Below are 22,583 nucleotides of genomic sequence, written 5' to 3'. Positions count from 1 at the left end.
ATGAACTAAATTTGACAGTTGTCCGCCCGTGATTTCAACATTTTTATATCAAGCGACTTGAAATTTTGCACACAAATATAAGATGTCAGTACAAAACGAGCAATGAAAACCAAATTGGCGTATGTCTTATAGAATTTGATTGTTTGCCGAAAACGCTTGTTTGAAACCATGGTGGCTAAGGTACGGCGAAATGAACTAAATTTGACAGTTGTCCGCCCGTGATTTCAACATTTTTATATCAAGCGACTTGAAATTTTGCACACAAATATTAGATGCCAGTACAAAACGAGCAATGAAAACCAAATTGGCGTATGTCTTATAGAATTTGATTGTTTGCCGAAAACGCATGTTTGAAACCATGGTGGCTGAGGTACGGCGAAATGAACTAAATTTGACAGTTGTCCGCCTGTGATTTCGACATTTTTATATCAAGCGACTTGAAATTTTGCACACAAATATTAGATGCCAGTACAAAACGAGCAATGAAAACCAAATTGGCGTATGTCTTATAGAATTTGATTGTTTGCCGAAAACGCATGTTTGAAACCATGGTGGCTAAAGTTCGGCGAAATGAACTAAATTTGACAGTTGTCCGCCTGTGATTTCAACATTTTTATATCAAGCGACTCGAAATTTTGCACACAAATATAAGATGTCAGTACAAAACGAGCAATTAAAACCAAATTGGCGTATGTCTTATAGAATTTGATTGTTTGCCGAAAACGCATGTTTGAAACCATGGCGGCTAAGGTACGGCGAAATGAACTAAATTTGACAGTTGTCCGCCTGTGATTTCGACATTTTTATATCAAGCGACTTGAAATTTTGCACACAAATATAAGATGCCAGTACAAAACGAGCAATGAAAACCAAATTGGCGTATGTCTTATAGAATTTGATTGTTTGCCGAAAACGCATGTTTGAAACCATGGTGGCTGAGGTACGGCGAAATGAACTAAATTTGACAGTTGTCCGCCTGTGATTTCGACATTTTTATATCAAGCGACTTGAAATTTTGCACACAAATATTAGATGCCAGTACAAAACGAGCAATGAAAACCAAATTGGCGTATGTCCTTTAGTTTTTTTTTCGTAAACGAAAACGCATGTTTGAAACCATGGTGGCTGAGGTACGGCGAAATGAACTAAATTTGGCAGTTGTCCGCCCGTGATTTCAACATTTTTATATCAAGCGACTTGAAATTTTGCACACAAATATAAGATGTCAGTACAAAACGAGCAATGAAAACCAAATTGGCGTATGTCTTATAGAATTTGATTGTTTGCCGAAAACGCATGTTTGAAACCATGGTGGCTAAGGTACGGAGAAATGAACTAAATTTGACAGTTGTCCGCCCGTGATTTCAACATTTTTATATCAAGCAACTTGAAATTTTGCACACAAATATAAGATGTCAGTACAAAACGAGCAATGAAAACCAAATTGGCGTTTGTCCTATAGAATTTGATTGTTTGCCGAAAACGCATGTTTGAAACCATGGTGGCTAAGGTTCGGCGAAATGAACTAAATTTGACAGTTGTCCGCCCGTGATTTCAACATTTTTATATCGAGCGACTTGAAATTTTGCACACAAATATAAGATGTCAGTACAAAACGAGCAATGAAAACCAAATTGGCGTATGTCCTATAGAATTTGATTGTTTGCCGAAAACGCATGTTTGAAACCATGGTGGCTAAGGTTCGGCGAAATGAACTAAATTTGACAGTTGTCCGCCCGTGATTTCAACATTTTTATATCAAGCGACTTGAAATTTTGCACACAAATATAAGATGTCAGTACAAAACGAGCAATGAAAACCAAATTGGCGTATGTCTTATAGAATTTGATTGTTTGCCGAAAACGCATGTTTGAAACCATGGTGGCTAAGGTACGGAGAAATGAACTAAATTTGACAGTTGTCCGCCCGTGATTTCAACATTTTTATATCAAGCAACTTGAAATTTTGCACACAAATATAAGATGTCAGTACAAAACGAGCAATGAAAACCAAATTGGCGTTTGTCCTATAGAATTTGATTGTTTGCCGAAAACGCATGTTTGAAACCATGGTGGCTAAGGTTCGGCGAAATGAACTAAATTTGACAGTTGTCCGCCCGTGATTTCAACATTTTTATATCGAGCGACTTGAAATTTTGCACACAAATATAAGATGTCAGTACAAAACGAGCAATGAAAACCAAATTGGCGTATGTCCTATAGAATTTGATTGTTTGCCGAAAACGCATGTTTGAAACCATGGTGGCTAAGGTTCGGCGAAATGAACTAAATTTGACAGTTGTCCGCCCGTGATTTCAACATTTTTATATCGAGCGACTTGAAATTTTGCACACAAATATAAGATGTCAGTACAAAACGAGCAATGAAAACCTAATTGGCGTATGTCCTATAGAATTTGATTGTTTGCCGAAAACGCATGTTTGAAACCATGGTAGCTGAGGTACGGCGAAATGAACTAAATTTGACAGTTGTCCGCCTGTGGTTTCAACATTTTTATATCAAGCAACTTGAAATTTTGCACACAAATATTAGATGCCAGTACAAAACGAGCAGTGAAAACCTAATTGGCGTATGTCCTTTAGTTTTTTTTCGTAAACGAAAACGCATGTTTGAAACCATGGTGGCTGAGGTACGGCGAAATGAACTAAATTTGGCAGTTGTCCGCCCGTGATTTCAACATTTTTATATCAAGCGACTTGAAATTTTGCACACAAATATTAGATGCCAGTACAAAACGAGCAATGAAAACCAAATTGGCGTATGTCTTATAGAATTTGATTGTTTGCCGAAAACGCATGTTTGAAACCATGGTGGCTAAGGTACGGAGAAATGAACTAAGTTTGACAGTTGTCCGCCCGTGATTTCAACATTTTTTTATCAAGCGACTTGAAATTTTGCACACAAATATAAGATGTCAGTACAAAACGAGCAATGAAAACCAAATTGGCGTATGTCCTATAGAATTTGATTGTTTGCCGAAAACGCATGATTGAAACCATGGTGGCTAAGGTACGGCGAAATGAACTAAATTTGACAGTTGTCCGCCTGTGATTTCGACATTTTTATTTCAAGCGACTTGAAATTTTGCACACAAATATAAGATGTCAGTACAAAACGAGCAATGAAAACCAAATTGGCGTATGTCCTATAGAATTTGATTGTTTGCCGAAAACGCATGTTTGAAACCATGGTGGCTAAGGTGCGGCGAAATGAACTAAATTTGACAGTTGTCCGCCTGTGATTTCGACATTTTTATATCAAGCGACTTGAAATTTTGCACACAAATATTAGATGCCAGCACAAAACGAGCAATGTAAACCAAATTGGCGTATGTCCTTTAGATTTTTTTTCGTAAACGAAAACGTATGTTTGAAACTATGGTGGCTAAGGTTCGGCGAAATGAACTAAATTTGACAGTTGTCCGCCCGTGATTTCAACATTTTTATATCGAGCGACTTGAAATTTTGCACACAAATATAAGATGTCAGTACAAAACGAGCAATGAAAACCAAATTGGCGTATGTCCTATAGAATTTGATTGTTTGCCGAAAACGCATGTTTGAAACCATGGTGGCAAATGTTCGGCGAAATGAACTAAATTTGACAGTTGTCCGCCTGTGGTTTCAACATTTTTATATCAAGCAACTTGAAATTTTGCACACAAATATTAGATGCCAGTACAAAACGAGCAGTGAAAACCTAATTGGCGTATGTCCTATAGAATTTGATTGTTTGCCGAAAACGCATGTTTAAAACCATGGTGGCTAAGGTTCGGCGAAATGAACTAAATTTGACAGTTGTCCGCCTGTGATTTCAACATTTTTGCATCAAGCGACTTAAATTTGCACACAAATATAAGATGCTAGTACAAAACGAGCAGTGAAAACCAAATTGGTGTAGGCTATGTTACAGGTCCGTAACAAAATTTTGCTCCTGATAACACTTTCCGTAACAAGATTTTGCTCCAACAAATACTTTTTCTAACAAAATTTTATTCCAACCAAAACTTTTTCGTGACAAAATTGTATTACAGCTATCGCTTTTTGTGAGCTGAATTTATTTAAATCCGATGACTTTTGCAACTTAAAGTATGTTCCTAGCTAACACTTCGTGTAACAAAATTTTGTTCCAGCTAACACTTTTCCGTAACCAAACTTTCTTACATTTATCGCTTTTTGTTAGCTAAATTTATTTATATCCGACGATTTTTGCAACGTACTGTATGTTCCTGGCAAACATTTTGTGTCACAAAATTTTGTTTATTTAGCACTTTTCCGTAACAAAATTTTATTACAGTCATCGCTTTATGTGAGCTAAATTTATTTAAATCCGATTATTTTGGCAACTTAAAGTATCTTCCTAGTTAACACTTCGTGTAACAAAATTTTGTTCCTGCTAACATTTTTCGTAACAAAATTTTGTTCCTACTAACGCTTTTCGTAACTAAATTTTGTTCCAGCTAACACTTTTTGTAACAAAATTTTGTTCCAGCTAACACTTTTCCGTAACCAAATTTTTTTTCAGCTATCGCTTTATGTGAGCTAAATTTATTTGAAACCGATCATTTTGGCAACTTAAAGTATGCTTTTAGCCAACATTTCGCTTAACAAAATTTTGTACCAACTAACGCTTTTCGTAACAAAATTTTGTTCCAACTAACGCTTTTCGTAACGAAATTTTGTTCCAGCTAACGCTTTTCGTAACGAAATTTTGTTCCAGCTAACGCTTTTCGTAACGAAATTTTGTTCCAGCTAACGCTTTTCGTAACGAAATTTTGTTCCAACTAACGGTTTTCGTAACGAAATTTTGTTCTAGCTAACGCTTTTCGTAACGAAATTTTGTTCCAGCTAACACTTTTCGTAACGAAATTTTGTTGCAACTAACGCTTTTCGTAACGAAATTTTGTTCCAATTGACACTTTTTATAACAAAATTTTGTTCCAGCTAACAGTTTTCCGGAAAAAAATTTTTTCTTACAGCTGTCGCTTTTTGTGAGCTAAATTTATTTAAAACCGATCATTTTGGCAACTTAAAGTATGCTCTTAGCCAACATTTCGAGTAACAAAATTTTGTACCAACTAACGCTTTTCGTAACGAAATTTTGTTCCAGCTAACGCTTTTCGTAACGAAATTTTGTTCCAGCTAACAGTTTTCCGTAACAAAATTTTCTTACTGTTGTCGCTTTTTGTGAGCTAAATTTATTTAAAACCGATCATTTTGGCAACTTAAAGTATGCTCTTAGCCAACATTTCGCGTAACAAAATTTTGTACCAACTAACGCTTTTCGTAACAAAATTTTGTTCCAACTAACGCTTTTCGTAACGAAATTTTGTTCCAGCTGACGGTTTTCGTGACGAAATTTTGTTCCAGCTAACACTTTTCGTAACGAAATTTTGTTCCAACTAACGCTTTTCGTAACGAAATTTTGTTCCAGCTAACATTTTTGTAACGAAATTTTGTTCCAACTAACGCTTTTCGTAACGAAATTTTGTTCCAATTAACACTTTTTGTAACAAAATTTTGTTCCAGCTAACAGTTTTCCGTAACAAAATTGTGTTACAGCTGTCGCTTTTTATGAGCTAAATTTATTTAAAACCGATCATTTTTGCAACTTAAAGTATGCTCTTAGCCAACATTTCGAGTAACAAAATTTTGTTCCAACTAACAGTTTTCCGTAACCAAACTTTGTTCCAACTAACGCTTTTCGTAACGAAATTTTGTTCCAACTAACGCTTTTCGTAACGAAATTTTGTTCCACCCAAAACTTTTCGTAACGAAATTTTGTTCCAACTAACGCATTTCGTAACAAAATTTTGTTCCAGCTAACACTTTTTGTAACGAAATTTTGTTCCAATTAACACTTTTCGTAACTAAATTTTGTTCCAGCTGACACTTGTAACAAAATTTTGTTCCAGCTAACAGTTTTCCGTTACCAAATTTTCTTACAACCGCCGGTTTTTGTGAGCTAAATTTATTTGAAACCGATCATTTTGGCAACTTAAAGTATGCTCCTGGCCAACATTTCGAGTAACAAAATTTTGTACCAACTGACGCTTTTCGTAACGAAATTTTGTACCAACTAACGCTTTTCGTAACGAAATTTTGTACCAACTAACGCTTTTCGTAACGAAATTTTGTTCCAGCTAACATTTATTGTAACAAAATTTTGTTCCAGCTATTCAGTAACAAAATTTTCTTACAGCTGTCCCTTTCTGTGAGCTAAATTTATTTAAAACCGATGATTTTGGCAACTTAAAGTATGCTCCTAGCTAACACTTCGTGTAACAAAATTTTGTTCCAGCTAACACTTTTCGTAACAAAGTTTTCTGACAACTATCGCTTTTTGTGAGCTAATATTGAAAACCGATGATTGTTGCAACTTAAAGTAGCCTATGCTCCTAGCCAACATTTCGATTAACAAAATTTTGTTCCAGCTAACACTTTTCGTAACAAAATCTTGTTCCCAATAACATTTTTGTGACGTATTTTCTTCCAATTAACAGTTTTGTATCAAAATTGTGTTACAGCTAACACTTTTGGTATCGAGATCTAATTGGTATGTTTTCAGCATCTATGTACGAATTTAGCATTCAAAATCTTGAAAATATATCAAAAAAATTCTCTCTGTCGCCATCTAATGGAAAAAAAATATGGTAACAAAATTTTTTGTTACAGCCAATTTAACGATATTTTTCTGTTCAAAAAATTTTGTTACGACATACCAGAAATTTTTGTAACTTGTAACAAAATTCGGAACAAAATTTTTGTTCCGAAACGAAATTGTTCAATTTGGAACGAAATTTTGTTACTCGGAACGGGTTTGCTAACGGTATTTCAGAGTTAATGGAAAATTGCATTATGAACCATTACCGCTGGCTGCATAACCAAACTGTCAATTTGGTAAATTAACTGCATCTAATGTTTGAAACCACTGCATGTACAAAACTGCAAACTTCAATGCAGTGCAAGGCCCTCTAACACAGGAGGCAGAAAGATAAGAGAGTGCGAGTCATGTTAGCAAACAAAAGTATAACGACCCGCAGCACGAACGCACGGCGTCGATAAACAACATTAATAAGAATGACAAAAGATGTACTCCATCCATAAAACACAACACCAAACAAAACTGTCGTGGGTTTTAAGACACCACCATATCAGGGGCTAGATTCTGTCCAATTTAAAGAGCAGTTTCAACTGCATCAAAATGACTTTACACCAAAAATGTGGCTGTGCGTGACAGGTTATTTTATATTTCACACAAGTAGCCGTAGACAGTAAACTATTCTACTTTGTATCACATGCCCACATATTAAAGAATTAGCGCGATGCAGTCCTTGAGTTAAGATGACACCGACGCTGATAAAACCTCAGAGGTTATCGTGTGTGTGATTTCCTCATTGAGAATCACTCTTTTCGAAATTATACCAAATTAACAACCAGAGAATCCTTGTGTTTCGATGTTTCAATATAATCACAGCATTGTTAACGATTGAGTCTACGGACATGATCAGACTATTTTCTGAACAACTGCCACATTTGCTGGGTTTGAATAACGAAGTATAAGCAACATGCTTTTAAATGAAATTACAACTTTCCAACCAGGATATGCACTGTCCGTATATGGGAAAAACCTATGCAGTACATCGAAATTGCAAACTTACTAAGGGTGCGTGATACCTTAACTGACCTATACATCCCGTCCTATGTCCTCCACCACGCATTTAGAAAATATATTTCTATAGCATTGGACTATAGAGGCATTTAAAGGGACACAATTTAATTGATAGCACATCGGATCAAGTGCATCCACGAACGAGCAGTCCTGATCCATCGGCATGTGATGCATTGCTAACGAATGATATCAAGTGCACTTCAATGGTACAATGGTCATTGAAACCACAAACACAGCTCGTCAAATTACATTGCACCATTTATTATTTGCACTGCAACGGGTGGATGTGTAAAAATGTGAAGACAACAAACCACATGAAAATTAAAACGAACACATAGCACTTGAAAACTGAAAAGAAGGTCTCTATATTTTGTTTTGTGTTTCCCTCTTCTTTAACATTTTATTTACACACTCGTGCACGTTTGGTTGGGTAACAGGCCAAGATACTGGGGGGCGAAACATTCAGTGCTTTTGAACAAGCTATTCTCTCATGGTAGTGCGCTGTAGGTTGATGATTGTGCGTTATTATCAGTAAAAAGAGTAAATTGGTGTTGAACGCTAAACTTTGATTATTCACTATTGTACTGTTTTATTCCTAGCGTTTCCTTAGAAAGACCCTAGTTTTATTTGTGCATTTTTATCCTTATTATATTTTTGGGAGATATTTAACTGGACAGAATATTTTCAATCAATTGTACATTTGTTGGTCCAATGTAATGACGACCTCATGAAGCGTGTTTCTCTTTACTCTGGGCATAATCAGCGACAGTTCACTTTTAATTGAAATAATTAAGTTTATTTCGTATGACGAAGTACGACATGAGCGAACAAGAAACGTGTGAAACACAGTGGGCAAGGATAGAGCCTTGAACTAGTATTGAAACACGACATCTGTACCAAAACGTGAAGTAAATAATGTGCACTATAAATTAATATGAATATATCAACATTTACCGCTATACCAAGTAGTAACAATCGAAGTTTATTTGCTACTCTTGGTAAACAAAGCATAAACTTTATGTGGTTTTGAGTTCGATTTCAGCAGGAGGGTTTTCCTCAGTCTTCTTCTTAGGTTCAAGAAGCGGAATGTGCAAAAGTGCACCTATTATAGTAAGAATGGCCACAGCAATAAACGCCCATCTCATTTCCCCGGTAACGTCGACTAAAGTTCCTAAAATACACAACACAATTTTAAAGTACTCAGGGCGATTTTAAATATTTTCACCAACTGTATGAGGAAACATTGATATCATTATAACTTTATCATATCAAAACATGACAGTGATTTTTGAACCAGACTATATTTTTTTTGTCTGAACCAATCACACACAATCGAAAAAACGCTTTTGAAGTTAGTTAACTTACCGATAAGTGGAACCAACGCCGTTCCAAACATTCCGGAAATATATCCAGTAACTGTATATCCCCAAGTCACATTGCTCACTCCAACGACATTAACAATGACCTTCACGTGCAGGATGTAAACTGCAGCGGTCAGCAGGGATCGTGTCACGTTGTTCAACATCACGCCGATAAAATCGTTGACAAACCACATAGAAGCCGAAATAACGCCGGCTAAAAGTTGGGAAACAATTATTAACCACACAGGACTGATGGCTTTCCAGTCGCCGATGGCCCCAAAGCCGATACGTGAAAATATACCAGCAATGCTGGAAGCTGATAAGACAAGAGACGCTGCCATTGGGTCCACGTTCAACACCTCTTGGGCATATGGAACCACAAACCGTAGATAGATCCTAGCACCACCGTAAACACAAAAATATACGGCACAAAGAAGCCAGACTTTCGGAAGTTTTAACACCTGCTTTCCAGAATCAACAAATACAGAGCAGGAATTTTTCTCCTGACTTTCGTCTGTTTTGAGGTGAATTGGTCTAAATAAGGCACAGGCCACAGTAACGTTAAACGTAATTCCACCAAATAGCAGCATTCCTCCGCGCCAACCGTACGAATCAATCCAATACTGTATCAAGGGAGCCAGGACGAGTGTTCCAATAGATGTACCGTTAATACCAAGCCCAATAGCCAGAAGACGCCGTTTCACGAAATATCGTACAATGACAACGTTGAGAAGCGAAGCGAAAACTCCCATAGCGAAACCTGACATCAATAAAAAACAAATACATATTTAAAGTTGGAAACCAAACGGATTGACCATTGTCCTGAACATCAACGTGGAAACTGTGTGATTGTTAGTTTAAAATCTAGTCCAGTGCCACAGTCACCAGCTACATATAGACGTTTTTATACAATTGCTCTGTTGTTTTAATACTTACCGGGGATGGTCCCTGCTAACACGAAGATAAACCATTGGTATTGACCGAATGATGCCACAGATATACCGACGCCACTAGCAACAGATACCAACATTCCAGTGCCGCGATACCCAAGCCATCCGACAAGACCAGGGGTGGACAAGTCTGTAAACATATTGTAGTTATCCCTTGCGTTACAATATTTGCACTGAAATATACAGTGCAGGTTCGCAAATCACAATACTTAACACCTCAATATTGTTTGATCAAAATTTATCGAGTTAGGATATTCACAAACGATATATATTTAGCCGATAATTGTAGTTAAGTGAATGGTTCAAATTTATTGCATTGTGCGCGAAGCACTGCTCTTGTCATTGTTCTTTACAGTTAAAGTATACATTTTCTCCCTTCTGTGAGCCGCACTGACGTAATCTGATCAAATAGCTTACTTATTAACCAACTTACACCCAAGGGTTTTGCCGATTTCGAAAGCTCCCGTCAACCACGTGACCCCTCCGAAGCCGATGTTAAATTCTTGCATAATGGGAGAATAGAATACAGGGTAGACGATCATTGCCCCGAAAGTGAGCGCTGATGAGACGAAAACTCCTACCACCACAACCCATCCCCAACCCCCATCGGGTGGGTCAACCGCAATACTGTCTCTGTTCATTGTCTCTAGCTGCAAATACACCAAGGAAAAATCAATTGTAAAAGTGCATTGCTTGGAGTTAAACAATTCCTTACTGATGCTGTCAGGTATATTGATGATACAAAGGCTGTTCTGGCAATGATATTTATTTCTTTGGAACGTTACCATTGTTGTACCACAAGGATTTAGGGCCATAAGGTTTAGTTAGGAATCGTTTAAAGGAGAAACATAAACTTGACTTTGTGTAACTTTATGATTGACAATACAATGATAACCAAACAAGTTATTATCGGAAATGTTATGTGTTAATATGTATTTCTTTTAGCGTATAACCACGTTGTTGTATTATGCACATTGCTAAACAAAACAGCATGCAATTAATATCGTAGTGTAATAGTCATAACAAATACCTACGTGCATAGCAAACCTAGGCGTACTATGGGTAAACATATTCTTGCTTAGTATGAAATGAATAATATTAAGCAATAAGGTAAATACTAAATTTGAAGTGAAAATCTGTTAATGCTGCATGAATATTACTGCACGTTGCACATAAATGAAAAGGCAGATTACCTGCAATCTTTCTCTTTTTCTGACAAGTTTCGATTTCCAAACGTGAATCCCGCAAAGTAACCTGCTGAATTTGACATGAACTGCTGACTTATTTTGGCTAATGATTAATCGAACAAACTTGAGTACTCGGACCCGTCGATAGGCAAACACAGGAAACTATTGTATTTTAGTCACGTCTATCAGATGGGCACAGCTCTGGGATGTAAGATGAACTTGGTTAAGTTCAAATGCATAAGGATTGGAGAGGTATACGCATTTCTACAGTCGAAACCCTAGGACTGACAAGCTCTGCAGTTGCGATTAGGTGAAACTTTAGTGCTCGAAAAGTTGTGACCGAAAACATAGGAGCATTTTTTGATATTTTTATTTAGTTTTCAAACTTGACTCCCAAAACTGTAAGGTCCCTGCAAGAGGAAAGAATGTTCCAGTTCGAAGACTTTGTTTAGAGATCACATGAGGGTGAAGGTTAGACGAAACCTTTGCGATAGTAGTCTATCAGTTTCAAAGCAAACAATGGTGATTGACCCTCTATTCATTGGCCCCAAAAGATTCATACGGGCCCTGGAACACAGCACCAGCTGCAATCCCTCTTGTGGGGACTAACAACCACAACATCATAACTTTTTTCTTTTACTTTTTTGCTAAAAGTTTTAATTTATTTTGCAAAGTATAGTTTAAAATAATCACGTTAAAAGTATAAAATAACGAAAGGACCAAATCGGTCAAACGGTTGTACAACTAATGACAGCACCATTACGACACTTCCATTGTTTCTGCAAACGCACTGAGTCATGCAGATGTAAGATTTCCGTCGTTTTCACAAAATCAAATCATTTTGTTTCGAGGGACACATACAACGAAACTGAACAAAGGAACCCAACTTTGTGAGCTTTCAACATTAACAATACAACCTATATGATAACTGGAGTCAAATTCATCCCGGCAACTTTTCAGTTGTTTTTACAACCGGTCTGCAGGCACTATAACAACTCAAACGTTTGTTGAGTTAAGTTTTGTGGGCTGTGTTGTTTATGTTAAATGTTGTAAATGGTCAACATCCATATCCAATTAAATGGCATGATGGATGGGCGCATTTGTAACCATTGATTATTTCTGCAGCGTTTAGGAAACAAATACTTCATTTTCAGGTTAGGATGTTTGTGACATTTTCCAGCATAGAATAATTTCTTTTATTGTACGTTTGTTGGTCCAATGTAACGACGACCATATGAAGTGTGTTGCTCTTTACTCTGGGCATAACCAGCGGTTAATGTTTACTTTTTATTGCAAAATAGTTTATTTCGTATGACGAAGTACGACATGAGCGAACAAGAAACGTGTGAAACACAGTGGGCAAGGATAGAGCCTTGAACTAGTATTGAAACGCGACATCTATACCAAAACGTGAAGTAAATAATGTGCACTATAAATTAATATGAATATATCAACATTTATCGCTATACCAAGTAGTAACAATCGAAGTATTTTAGCTACCCATGGTAAACAAAGGACGATCTTTATGTGGTTTTGAGTTCGATTTCAGAAGGAGGAATTTCCTCAGTCTTCTTCTTAGGTTTAAGAAGCGGAATGTGCAAAAGTGCGCCTATTATAGTAAGAATGGCTGCAGCAATAAACGCCCATCTCATTTCCCCGGTGACGTCGACTAAAGTTCCTGAAACACACAACACAATTTTAAAGTACTAAGGGCGATTTTGAATAATTTCACCAACTGTATAAGGAAACAGTGATATCATTATAACTTTATCATATCAAAACATGACAGTGATTTGTGAACAAACTATGAAATTCAAAATTTGATCCACGAAATAATTTGTTTGTCTGAACCTCACACACAGTCGAAAAAACGCTTTTGAAGTTAGTTAACTTACCAATAAGTGGAACCAACACCGTTCCAAACATTCCGGAAATAAATCCAGTAACTGTATATCCCCAAGTCACATTGCTCACTCCAACGACATTAACAATGACCTTCACGTGCAGAATGTAAACTGCAGCGGTGAGCAGGGCTCGTGCCACGTTGTTCAACATCACGCCGATATAATCGTTCACAAACCACATAGAAGCCGAAATAACACCGGCTAAAAGTTGGGAAACAATTATCACCCACACAGGATTGATGGCTTTCCAGTCGCCGATGGCTCCAAAACCGATACGTGAAAATATACCAGCAATGCTGGAGGCTGATAAGACAAGGGAGGCTTTCATTGGGTCCACGTTCAACACCTCTTGAGCATATGGAACCACAAACCGTAGATAGATCCTAACACCACCGTAAGCACAAAAAAATATGGCACAAAGAAGCCAGACTTTCGGAAGTTTTAACACCTGCTTTCCTGAATCAACAAATACAGAGCAAGAATTATTCTTCTCCTGGCTTTTGTCTGTTTCGAGGTGAATTGGTCTAAATAGGGCACAGGCCACAGTAACATTAAACGTAATTCCACCAAATAGCAGCATTCCTCCACGCCAGCCGTACGAATCAATCCAATACTGTATCAGGGGAGCCAGGACGAGTGTTCCTACAGATGTACCGTTAATGCCAAGTCCAATAGCCAGGAGACGCCGTTTCACGAAATATCGCACAATGACAACGTTGAGAAGCGAATCGAAAACTCCCGTAGTGAAACCTAACATCAACAACAAAATATACATTTTCCTAGTTGGAAACCAAACGGATCGACGATTGTCCTGAACCTCAACGTGGAAACTGTGTGATTGTTAGTTTAAAATCCGGTGCCACAGTCACAAGCTACATATAAGCGTTTTTATATTTATGTACTAATGCACAACTGGTGTGTTGTTGTAATACTTACCGGGGACTGTCCCTGCTAACATGAAGATGAACCATTGGTGCTGTCCAAGGGATGCCACAGATATACCGACGCCACTAGCAACAGATACCAACATTCCAGTGCCGCGATACCCAAGCCATCCGACAAGACCCGGGGTGGACAAGTCTTTAAATTATTGTAGTTATCCCTTGCGTTACAATATTTGCACTGAAATATACAGTGCGGTTGTATTCGCAAATCACAATACTCAACACCTCAATATCGTTTGAGCAAAATTTATCGAGTTATGGTTTCCACAAACGATAAATATTGAGGCAAAGTGTAGCCAATAGTAGTCGACCAATAAGGTCTCATCAGTGCAGCTGGTGTGACTATCAGACGACTTTGCCGACCAAATGGCCAAGCAAAGACTTCCACTAAGTTAATTTATTAATGATTATTGTGATACAGGTCCTGGCGGCACTATTGGTTGAGCTCTGCAGATACCAACATTCCAGTGCCGCGATACCCAAGCCATCCGACAAGACCCGGGGTGGACAAATATGTGAACATATTGTACTGTGTACAAATGGACGGTAAATTCCGTACGTGTGCCACCAGATTTATCCGCGACGTTATAATACTTGCAGAGAAACATACAATGTAGGCTTTGTGTGTAAATCACAACACTTAACACTTCAATATCGTTTGGGTGAACAAAAGATCTGGCCGATAATTGCAGTTAAATGAACGGTTGAAATTTATTCCAAATGTATATTGCGCGAGGCTCTGCTTTTGATTTTTGTCTTTTGCAGTTAAAGTATACATTTTCTCCCTGACGTAATCTGATCTTATAGCTTACTGATTAACCAACTTACATCCTAGGGTTTTTCCGATTTCGAAAGCTCCCGTCAACCACGTGACCCCTCCGAAGCCGATGTTAAATTCTTGCATAATGGGAGAATAGAATACAGGGTAAGAGATCATTGCCCCGAAAGTGAGCGCTGATGAGACGAAAACTCCTGCCACCACGACCCATCCCCAACCCCCATCGGGTGGGTCAACCGCAATACTGTCTCTGTTCATTGCCTCTAGCTACAAATACACCAAGGAAAAATCAATAGTTAAAGTGAATTCCATGGGGTTAAGCAATTCCTTACTGATGCTGTCAGGTATATTGATGATACAAAGGCTGTTCTGGCAATGATATTTATTTCTTTGGAATGTTACCATTGTTGTACAACAAGGATTTAGGGTCATAGGGTTTAGTTAGGAATCGTTTCAAGGAGGAACATAAACCTGACTTTGTGTAACTTTATGATTGACAATACAATGATAACCAAACAAGTTATTGTCGAAAATTTTATGTGTTAATATGTATTTCATCAAGCTAATAACCACGTTGTTGTATTATGCACATTGGTAAACAAAACAGTATGCAATTAATATTGTAGTGTAATAGTTATAACAAATACCTACGTACGTAGCAAACCTAGGTGTACTCTAGGTAAACATGATCTTCAGTATGAAATGAACAATATTACGCAATTAGGTAAATATAAAAAGCAGTGAAAACGTGTTAATGCTGCAAGAATATTACTGTGCGTTGTACTTTGAAGAATATGCGGAACAACTGCAATATATTTCTGACAAAATCGGATTTCTGACCGCGAATCCTGCAAAACACACTGCTGGCTGTGACATAAACTGCTGACTTATTTTGGCTGATGATTAATCGAACAAACCTTAGTACTCGGACCCGTCGATAGGCAAACACAGGAAGGTATATTTTGGTCGCGTCCATATATCAAAAGGGCAAAGTTTGGGATGTAAGATGAATTGGTTAAATACAAATGCCTAAGGAATGGGGAATGCACGCATATTCTACATGCGAAACCCTAAGACTGGCAAGCTCTGCTTTCGCGATTCTGAGGTGAAGCTCGTGTTCGAAAAGTTGTGGCTGCAAACATTTTGCTGTCGAAAACGTAGAGCATTTTTAATATTTTATCTAGTTTTCAAACTTCGCTCCCAAAACCGTAAGGAGTAAGGAAAGAAGGGGCAAGTGCAGAGTCTTTGTTCAAAGATCATATGAGGGTGTACGTTGGACGAAAAATTTGCGGCAGAAATCTCTCAGTTTCAAAGCCAACAATGGCGATTGACCCCCAAGAGATTCATACGGGCTCTGGATCACAGCACCAGCTGCAATCGCTCTTGTGGGACCTAAAAACCACAATATCGTAGCAAGAACTGAACATAGGTGAGAATAAAATAACTTGTGATTGGGAGTGAATACAATAGGATAAACCACTCCCTTTCAAATATCTTTTGGATATTTTGCTTTATTTTACGAAGTGTGGTTTAAAATAATAACAAAAAGACTAAATCCACCAAACAATTGTAAACCTAATGACAGCACCATTACGACACTTTCATTGTTTCTGCAAACACACTGCGTAATGCTGATGTAAGGTGTTTTTTTAATTTTTTTATAGTGCCCGTCGTTTTCACAAAATCAAATCATGTTGTTTAGACAGACACATACAACGGAAATGAACAAAGGAACCTAACTTACAGTTTTGTGAGCTTTAACATTAACAATACAACCCATATGATGGCTAAAGTCAAATTCATCTCGGCAACTTTTCACTTGTTTTTACAACCAGTCTGCAGGCACTATAACAACTCAAACGTTTGTTGACTTCAGTTATGTGGGCTGTATTGTTTATATTGAATGTTGTAAATATTTACCATACATATCCCATTAAATGGCATGATGGATGGGCGCATATGTAACCATTGATTATTTCAGCGGCGTTTAGAAAACAAATACTTCCTTTCCAGTAGGCTAGGATGTTTGTGGCAGTTTCCTGCATAGAATATTTTATTTTATTGCACGGTTGTTGGTCCAATGTAACGACGACCATATGAAGCGTTTTTCTCTTTGCTCTGGGCATAACCAGCGGTTAATGTTTACTTTTTATTTTTAATAAGTTTATTTCGTATGACGAAGTACGACCTGAGTGAACAAAAAATGTGTGGAAAAAAATCATGGACAGAGATACAGGCTTGAACTATAGTATTGAAACACGACATCTGAGCTGAGACGTAAAGGAAATAATGTGCACTATAAATCAACATGTATCGCTATACCAAGTAGTAACATCTTATTTCCCCGGTGACGTCGACCAAAGTTCCTAGAACACATAACACAATGTCAAAATTGAATTCACAAAGTCAGAAATGAGGACGACTTTAAATAAACTGTACCAGAAAACATTGATTTTACTGCAACTATGGATTTCAACACAATATAGTTTTTTAGTTATTTGCGAACCAGACTAAGATACTTTGAAATAATTTGTCACGGATAATCGACAGCACACACTTAACTGGGAAACAAATATTACCCACACAGGATTGATGCTTGTTATTTTAAAAGCTAGTCCAGTGCCACAGTCACTAGCTACATATAGGCGTTTTTATACTTCTGTACTCATGCACAATTGCTGTGTTGTTTTAATACTTACCGGGAATGGTCCCTGCTAACACGAAGATAAACCATTGGTGCTGACCGAATGATGCCACAGATATACCGACCCCAATAGCAACAGACACCACTACAGGAAAACGTAATTCTGCCTATAGAGTGAAATGAATAATGTTACTTTATGAGGTAAAACACTAAAATGCAGGGGAAATGTGTTAATGCTGCACTGTGCGTTGTACGTTAAAGAACAAGCGGATCAACTGCAATATAATTCTGACAAAATCCTATTTCTAAACGCTTTTGACCGGTCAATCGCAAACACGTGAAAGGTATTGACTCGATAATAACTGAGGAAGTACTGTATAACTCGAAATGGCAAACTTAAAAACATGAGGTACAATAATGTACGCTTTATGACTGAGCAAGAGTGTAGATTTAAGCGCAAGGCAGCGTAGCAAGCATCGCTGCAAAAAAAGACTGTCTGTGTCGTTATTCGCTGCAGTTTAACCAGTCACCCAATTTACCTCGCACGTCTCGCCTCGTTACTCACAGCAAAGGGGGCTTTTGTTATCCTTTTACCCCATAGCCTTTGCAAACTTTGTACTCAGCAATATGGCAGTTGTGTAGAAATGTGTTAGACACTGCCTGCCGATTTCGTTGTTAAGTGGTTTGTGTAAACAGTCAGCATGGATACTAATTTACGCCAATTAGTCAAAATATATTTAATTACCAAAGCAATAGGATTTAATGCAGCGTTATACTAAGTTATTGTCATGGTTGATTTTCGTTGTCATGTTGGTATGAACTTTAGGCCAAAAGAACATCAACCATCTGTAACGCACATGTGTCAACATTCATGCGTTGCCAAATTCAACCAAGCATACTAAAAGCTTGCAAATATTTAGTCAAACAACGCAAACATGAGATTGAACGGTCTTAACTCATTCGTTCCGCTTGAAGAACTGCGCTTCTCTGGTTAATGAGGTTATTTGGCTAATTCAGACTGATTATTGGAATAGGTGGTCAGGAGATACTCAAAGTAAAATTCTGTAGCAGTTTACTGTAAATGTTGTAAAGTAAAGTATGATGTCCAGCACAGTTATGAAGGAAAACCATGTTGTAGATGAAGTTGACAAATTGGCCGATCGTACTTACCAGCAACAAAGCTAGACAGTCACCGGTCGAAACACCGTTCGGTGAAATTTTAAGGGCAAAAGTGTTCGTAAGTTCTTCTCAATTTGCCACAAAATTGGAATTTAAATCCAAGCTGCAATTGTCTGTGTTATAGTAAACAAATGAAATAACGACTAAAGTCAATACTTTCTCAAGGTCACAGGGTGTAATGAGCAACAATACTGAGGCTGTTGATCCTCCCGATGGGGGATGGGGATGGGTTGTGGTTTTCGGAGTCTTCGTCTCATCTGCGTTGACACTTGGAGCAAACATCGTTTATCCTCTCTTCTTCTCCCCCATGATGGAGGAGTTTGGGATCGGGTTTGGCGAGGTCACGTGGTTGACCGGAATCTATCAGATGGGCAAAGCTTTGGGATGTGAGATTAATTTGGTTGAGTACAATTGTATTAGGAGGGCACGTTACGTGACAAACTTTGCGGAACGATAATGTGAAGCTTTCGTGTTTAAATAATTATGACCAAAAACCTTCATTGCCAAAAACGTAGAGGATTTTTTATCTTTTACTTAGTTTTCGATCTTGTTTGAAGATCTCATGAAGGTGTAGGTTGGACCAGGCCTTTGCGGTAAAAAATCTCTCAGTTTGAAACCAAACATACTGGCCCTGGTTCACATTTTTTTATACTTTCCATCACAGATTTGGCGGCCCCTGGTCTAGTGAGTGTATTGGGTTACCGCGGTACATGTATGTTGGTCTCCATTGTAAGCGGTATCTCCCTTTCCGCGGCCTCCCTAGGACAACATCCTTGGCTTAATTTTGTGTTGGCGGGTGCCTTTCCGGGTAGGTTTAAATCTGTTTTAAAACATTCAAGTAGTGTTTAATGCTAACGGGTTGGTTCAATTGGTGTAGGTTTAACAATGGGACTCTTCGCCACTTTGCTGAACGTGATCACCGCCCGTTACTTCACGAAACGCAGACTCTTGGCTGCTGGACTTGGACAGACCGGATCAGCGGTGGGAACACTGGTTCTTTCGCCATTGATTCAATATTTGATTGATTCGTATGGCTGGCGCGGGGGAATGTTGCTTTTCGGCGGAATCACACTAAATGCAACCGTCGCGTGCTCGCTGTTCAGACCGATTCGCCTCAAAAGCGACGAAACAAACGACGACAAAGAGGTTGCAAATCCTTGCAAGACGCTACTAACATCTGGGTTGCAAATTCTCAAAGTGCCGAAAGTCTGGTTAATGTGCGGAATATTCCTCGGCGTGTTTGGCGGAGTGCGGGTGTATATGCGATTTTTGGTCCCCTACGCTCAAGACGTTCTCAACGTAGACCCTATGATCTCCTCATTTCTGCTATCAGTTTACAGTATCGTCAGCATATTCTCACGGGCGGGCTTCGGCGCGTTGGGCGACGTTAAATGGGTCAACCCAGTTTGGGTTTTGATGGTAATGCAAACACTGACTGCTGTGGTTTCTACTTGTGTTTGGTTTGTCACTGACTACACGGGCTTAATGGTCAACAGCGTGGCCCACAGTATTGCAAATGGCGCTACACACAGTATGTACCTCGCAGTGATAATCAACGTTGTTGGAGAAAAGAACTTGACCTGGGGGTACACGGTGATAGGATTCGTTTCTTCTGTAACTGGAGCAGCGATTGTACCACTGACTGGTAAATCACATTTTTGTAACAAATCACGCCAACATTTTTTCAAAGGCATTTTACCCATACTACACATTAAATATTGTATGACAAAATGCATAAACTAAAATTATGTTAGAAAGACAAGATAGCAATGCGACTGCAAATTTATAAACATTGTATTAACTTCATATACAAACAGTCATCACCATAATTTCGTAGGCATGTTGGTGGACGCCACCGAAGAAATGAGGTATGCCTTCATCACAGCTGCTGTTCTGGTGATGCTGACAGCAATTTTACACATTCCGCTCCTCCGACACAAGAAAAAAGAACCGAAACAAACAGAGGACAATTGATCCCATCACATATTTCAGAATTTCGAAAAACTGTTTTTTTTTATTTGTTCACATCGTAGGCATTGATTTGGTTGTGTATTTATTCTGTATGTTGCATCAATCAATAAAACTTTTGGCGAAAATATTACATGCTGGTGAATGTTGACAATACATGTGATCAATAGGAATGATTTGTAACAAAGCGTAGTAAGCACTATAACATGCTGCTTTGCTAAAAAGCTTGTTTAAAAGTTATCAGTTACAATCCTTGACTTGTTTCATGACGTTCTAACGTCCAACAACTGTTACAGGACATATGTTGATAATTTAGAAAGTTCAACATAAACAATTCAGCCCACATAACTGAACTCAGCGAATTGTTTTATTGACAGCAGATATTGGTTATTTTAAACCGCACTTCAAAAATAAAGCAAAAAATCGGACTCCGGTCAACCACGTGACCTCGCCAAACCCGATCCGAAAACTCCTCCTTCATGGGGGAAAATTTCTTGTGGATAAACGATGTTTGCTCCAAATATTAGTGCAGATGAGATGAAGACTCCGAAAACCACAACCCATCCCCATCCACCATAAATGTTGACACATGCGCGTTACAAATGTTTAATGATTCTTTGACCTAATGTTACAAAAATACACAAACATAACAACAAAAATCAACAATGGCAGTAACTTAGTATAGTGGGGCATTTAATCCTATAGTTATTGAATATACCTAACTAATCAGCTTGAGTTGGTATCCATCCCGACTATATACACAAACCTCTTAACAATGGAATAAGTGGGCAGTGTTTGATTATTTAATAAAAAAACAACTGCCATAGTGCTGGCTAAAAAAGTTTGCAAAGGCTAGGGGTAAAAGGATAACAAAAATCCCCTTTACTGTGGGCAACGAGGCGAGACGTGTGGGGCAGCAAAAATTGTGGAATGGTTGAACTGCAGCGAATAACGACACACACATTTATTGCAACAATACTTGCTATGACTTTATTATAATTCACTCTTGCACACTCACAAAGCGTACATTATTGTACTTCAACAGCTGCACCGATGAGACCTTACAGGTCGAAACAGTGCGTGTACACACCCTGTCCGCAGCTCGCCAATATTATGGCTTTTTTGCACATATATTGCATTGGTGTGTTTGCCTTTTGCGCTATCGGTTAACAAGCAGATCCGTTCGGCCATAGTGCGCTCCGCAGTGGTTCGTCTCTGTTGTTTGGTATTCAGTATAGGGTACCCAACAAATTGACGTTAACCGGAACGTTAGCACAAAGTGAAATTTAGTGTGCCTGCTAGGGTAGAAGCTAGCACAGTGCCACTTCAACAGCTGCACTGATGAGACCTTACAGGTCGAAACAGTGCGTGTACAGACCCTGTCTGCAGCTCGCCAATATTATGGTTTTTTTGCACATATATTGTATTGGTGTGTTTGCCTTTTGCGCTATCGGTAACAAGCAGATCCATTTGGCCATAGTGCGCTCCACAGTGGTTCGTCTCTGTTGTTTGGTATTCAGTATACGGTACCCAACAGATCGACGTTAACCGGAACGGTACCACAAAGTGGAATTTAGTGTGCCTGCTAGGGTAGAAGCTAGCACAGTGCCACTTCAACAGCTGCACTGATGAGACCTTACAGGTCGAAACAGAGCGTGTACAGACCCTGTCTGCAGCTCGCCAATATTATGGTTTTTTTGCACATATATTGTATTGGTGTGTTTGCCTTTTGCGCTATCGGTAACAAGCAGATCCATTTGGCCATAGTGCGCTCCACAGTGGTTCGTCTCTGTTGTTTGGTATTCAGTATACGGTACCCAACAGATCGACGTTAACCGGAACGGTACCACAAAGTGGAATTTAGTGTGCCTGCTAGGGTAGAAGCTAGCACAGTGCCACTTCAACAGCTGCACTGATGAGACCTTACAGGTCGAAACAGAGCGTGTACAGACCCTGTCTGCAGCTCGCCAATATTAT

At 38.4% G+C, this 22,583-nt stretch overlaps 3 protein-coding genes across 3 annotated transcripts; 1 reads left to right on the top strand and 2 right to left on the bottom strand.

Annotated features, from left to right (window-relative positions):
• Window positions 1–8,707: 8,707 nt before the first annotated feature.
• LOC145889523 (monocarboxylate transporter 13-like) lies at window positions 8,708–10,643 on the bottom strand. The gene is made up of 4 exons (XM_082980496.1): window positions 10,436–10,643; window positions 9,989–10,132; window positions 9,057–9,812; window positions 8,708–8,862 (listed from the first exon to the last, which is right to left on the bottom strand). The coding sequence occupies exons 1-4, from the start codon at window positions 10,641–10,643 to the stop codon at window positions 8,708–8,710; spliced, it is 1,263 nt and encodes a 420-aa protein (XP_082836622.1).
• A 2,069-nt stretch (window positions 10,644–12,712) lies between these two features.
• Window positions 12,713–18,268, bottom strand: LOC145889514 (monocarboxylate transporter 13-like). The gene is made up of 7 exons (XM_082980484.1): window positions 18,236–18,268; window positions 17,515–17,626; window positions 17,138–17,181; window positions 14,866–15,082; window positions 14,030–14,173; window positions 13,085–13,843; window positions 12,713–12,867 (listed from the first exon to the last, which is right to left on the bottom strand). The coding sequence occupies exons 1-7, from the start codon at window positions 18,266–18,268 to the stop codon at window positions 12,713–12,715; spliced, it is 1,464 nt and encodes a 487-aa protein (XP_082836610.1).
• Window positions 18,269–18,812: 544 nt separating this feature from the next.
• Window positions 18,813–20,666, top strand: LOC145909999 (monocarboxylate transporter 4-like). Its single transcript, XM_082997141.1, has 4 exons — window positions 18,813–19,024; window positions 19,303–19,446; window positions 19,516–20,283; window positions 20,476–20,666. Exons 1-4 carry the CDS (start codon window positions 18,817–18,819, stop codon window positions 20,610–20,612), a joined length of 1,257 nt encoding a protein of 418 aa, XP_082853267.1. The 5' UTR covers window positions 18,813–18,816; the 3' UTR covers window positions 20,613–20,666.
• The last annotated feature ends 1,917 nt before the right edge of the window (window positions 20,667–22,583 follow it).

Source organism: Ascidia mentula, chromosome 1, assembly GCF_947561715.1.
Source record: "Ascidia mentula chromosome 1, kaAscMent1.1, whole genome shotgun sequence".
Classification (NCBI taxonomy): domain Eukaryota; kingdom Metazoa; phylum Chordata; class Ascidiacea; order Phlebobranchia; family Ascidiidae; genus Ascidia; species Ascidia mentula.
The sequence above is the reverse complement of the archived record's forward strand: the minus strand, read 5'-3'. Positions and strand labels throughout refer to the sequence as shown.

Excerpts from the sequence above, each read along its gene's own strand:
- LOC145889523 (XM_082980496.1), bottom strand. The coding sequence starts at position 10,643 with ATGAACAGAGACAGTATTGCGGTTGACCCACCCGATGGGGGTTGGGGA. Across the intron at positions 9,813-9,988 it reads GTTAGCAGGGACCATCCCCG|GTTTCGCTATGGGAGTTTTC; the intron begins GTAAGTATTAAA and ends TATTGATGTCAG. Across the intron at positions 8,863-9,056 it reads GGCGTTGGTTCCACTTATCG|GAACTTTAGTCGACGTTACC; the intron begins GTAAGTTAACTA and ends TGTGTATTTTAG.
- LOC145889514 (XM_082980484.1), bottom strand. The coding sequence starts at position 18,268 with ATGACAACGAAAATCAACCATGACAATAACTTA. Across the intron at positions 17,627-18,235 it reads TCAACCATGACAATAACTTA|GCAGAATTACGTTTTCCTGT; the intron begins GTATAACGCTGC and ends TTCACTCTATAG. Across the intron at positions 13,844-14,029 it reads GTTAGCAGGGACAGTCCCCG|GTTTCACTACGGGAGTTTTC; the intron begins GTAAGTATTACA and ends TGTTGATGTTAG.
- LOC145909999 (XM_082997141.1), top strand. The coding sequence starts at position 18,817 with ATGAGCAACAATACTGAGGCTGTTGATCCTCCCGATGGGGGATGGGGA. Across the intron at positions 19,025-19,302 it reads GATGGGCAAAGCTTTGGGAT|ATTTGGCGGCCCCTGGTCTA; the intron begins GTGAGATTAATT and ends TTTCCATCACAG. Across the intron at positions 20,284-20,475 it reads AGCGATTGTACCACTGACTG|GCATGTTGGTGGACGCCACC; the intron begins GTAAATCACATT and ends ATAATTTCGTAG.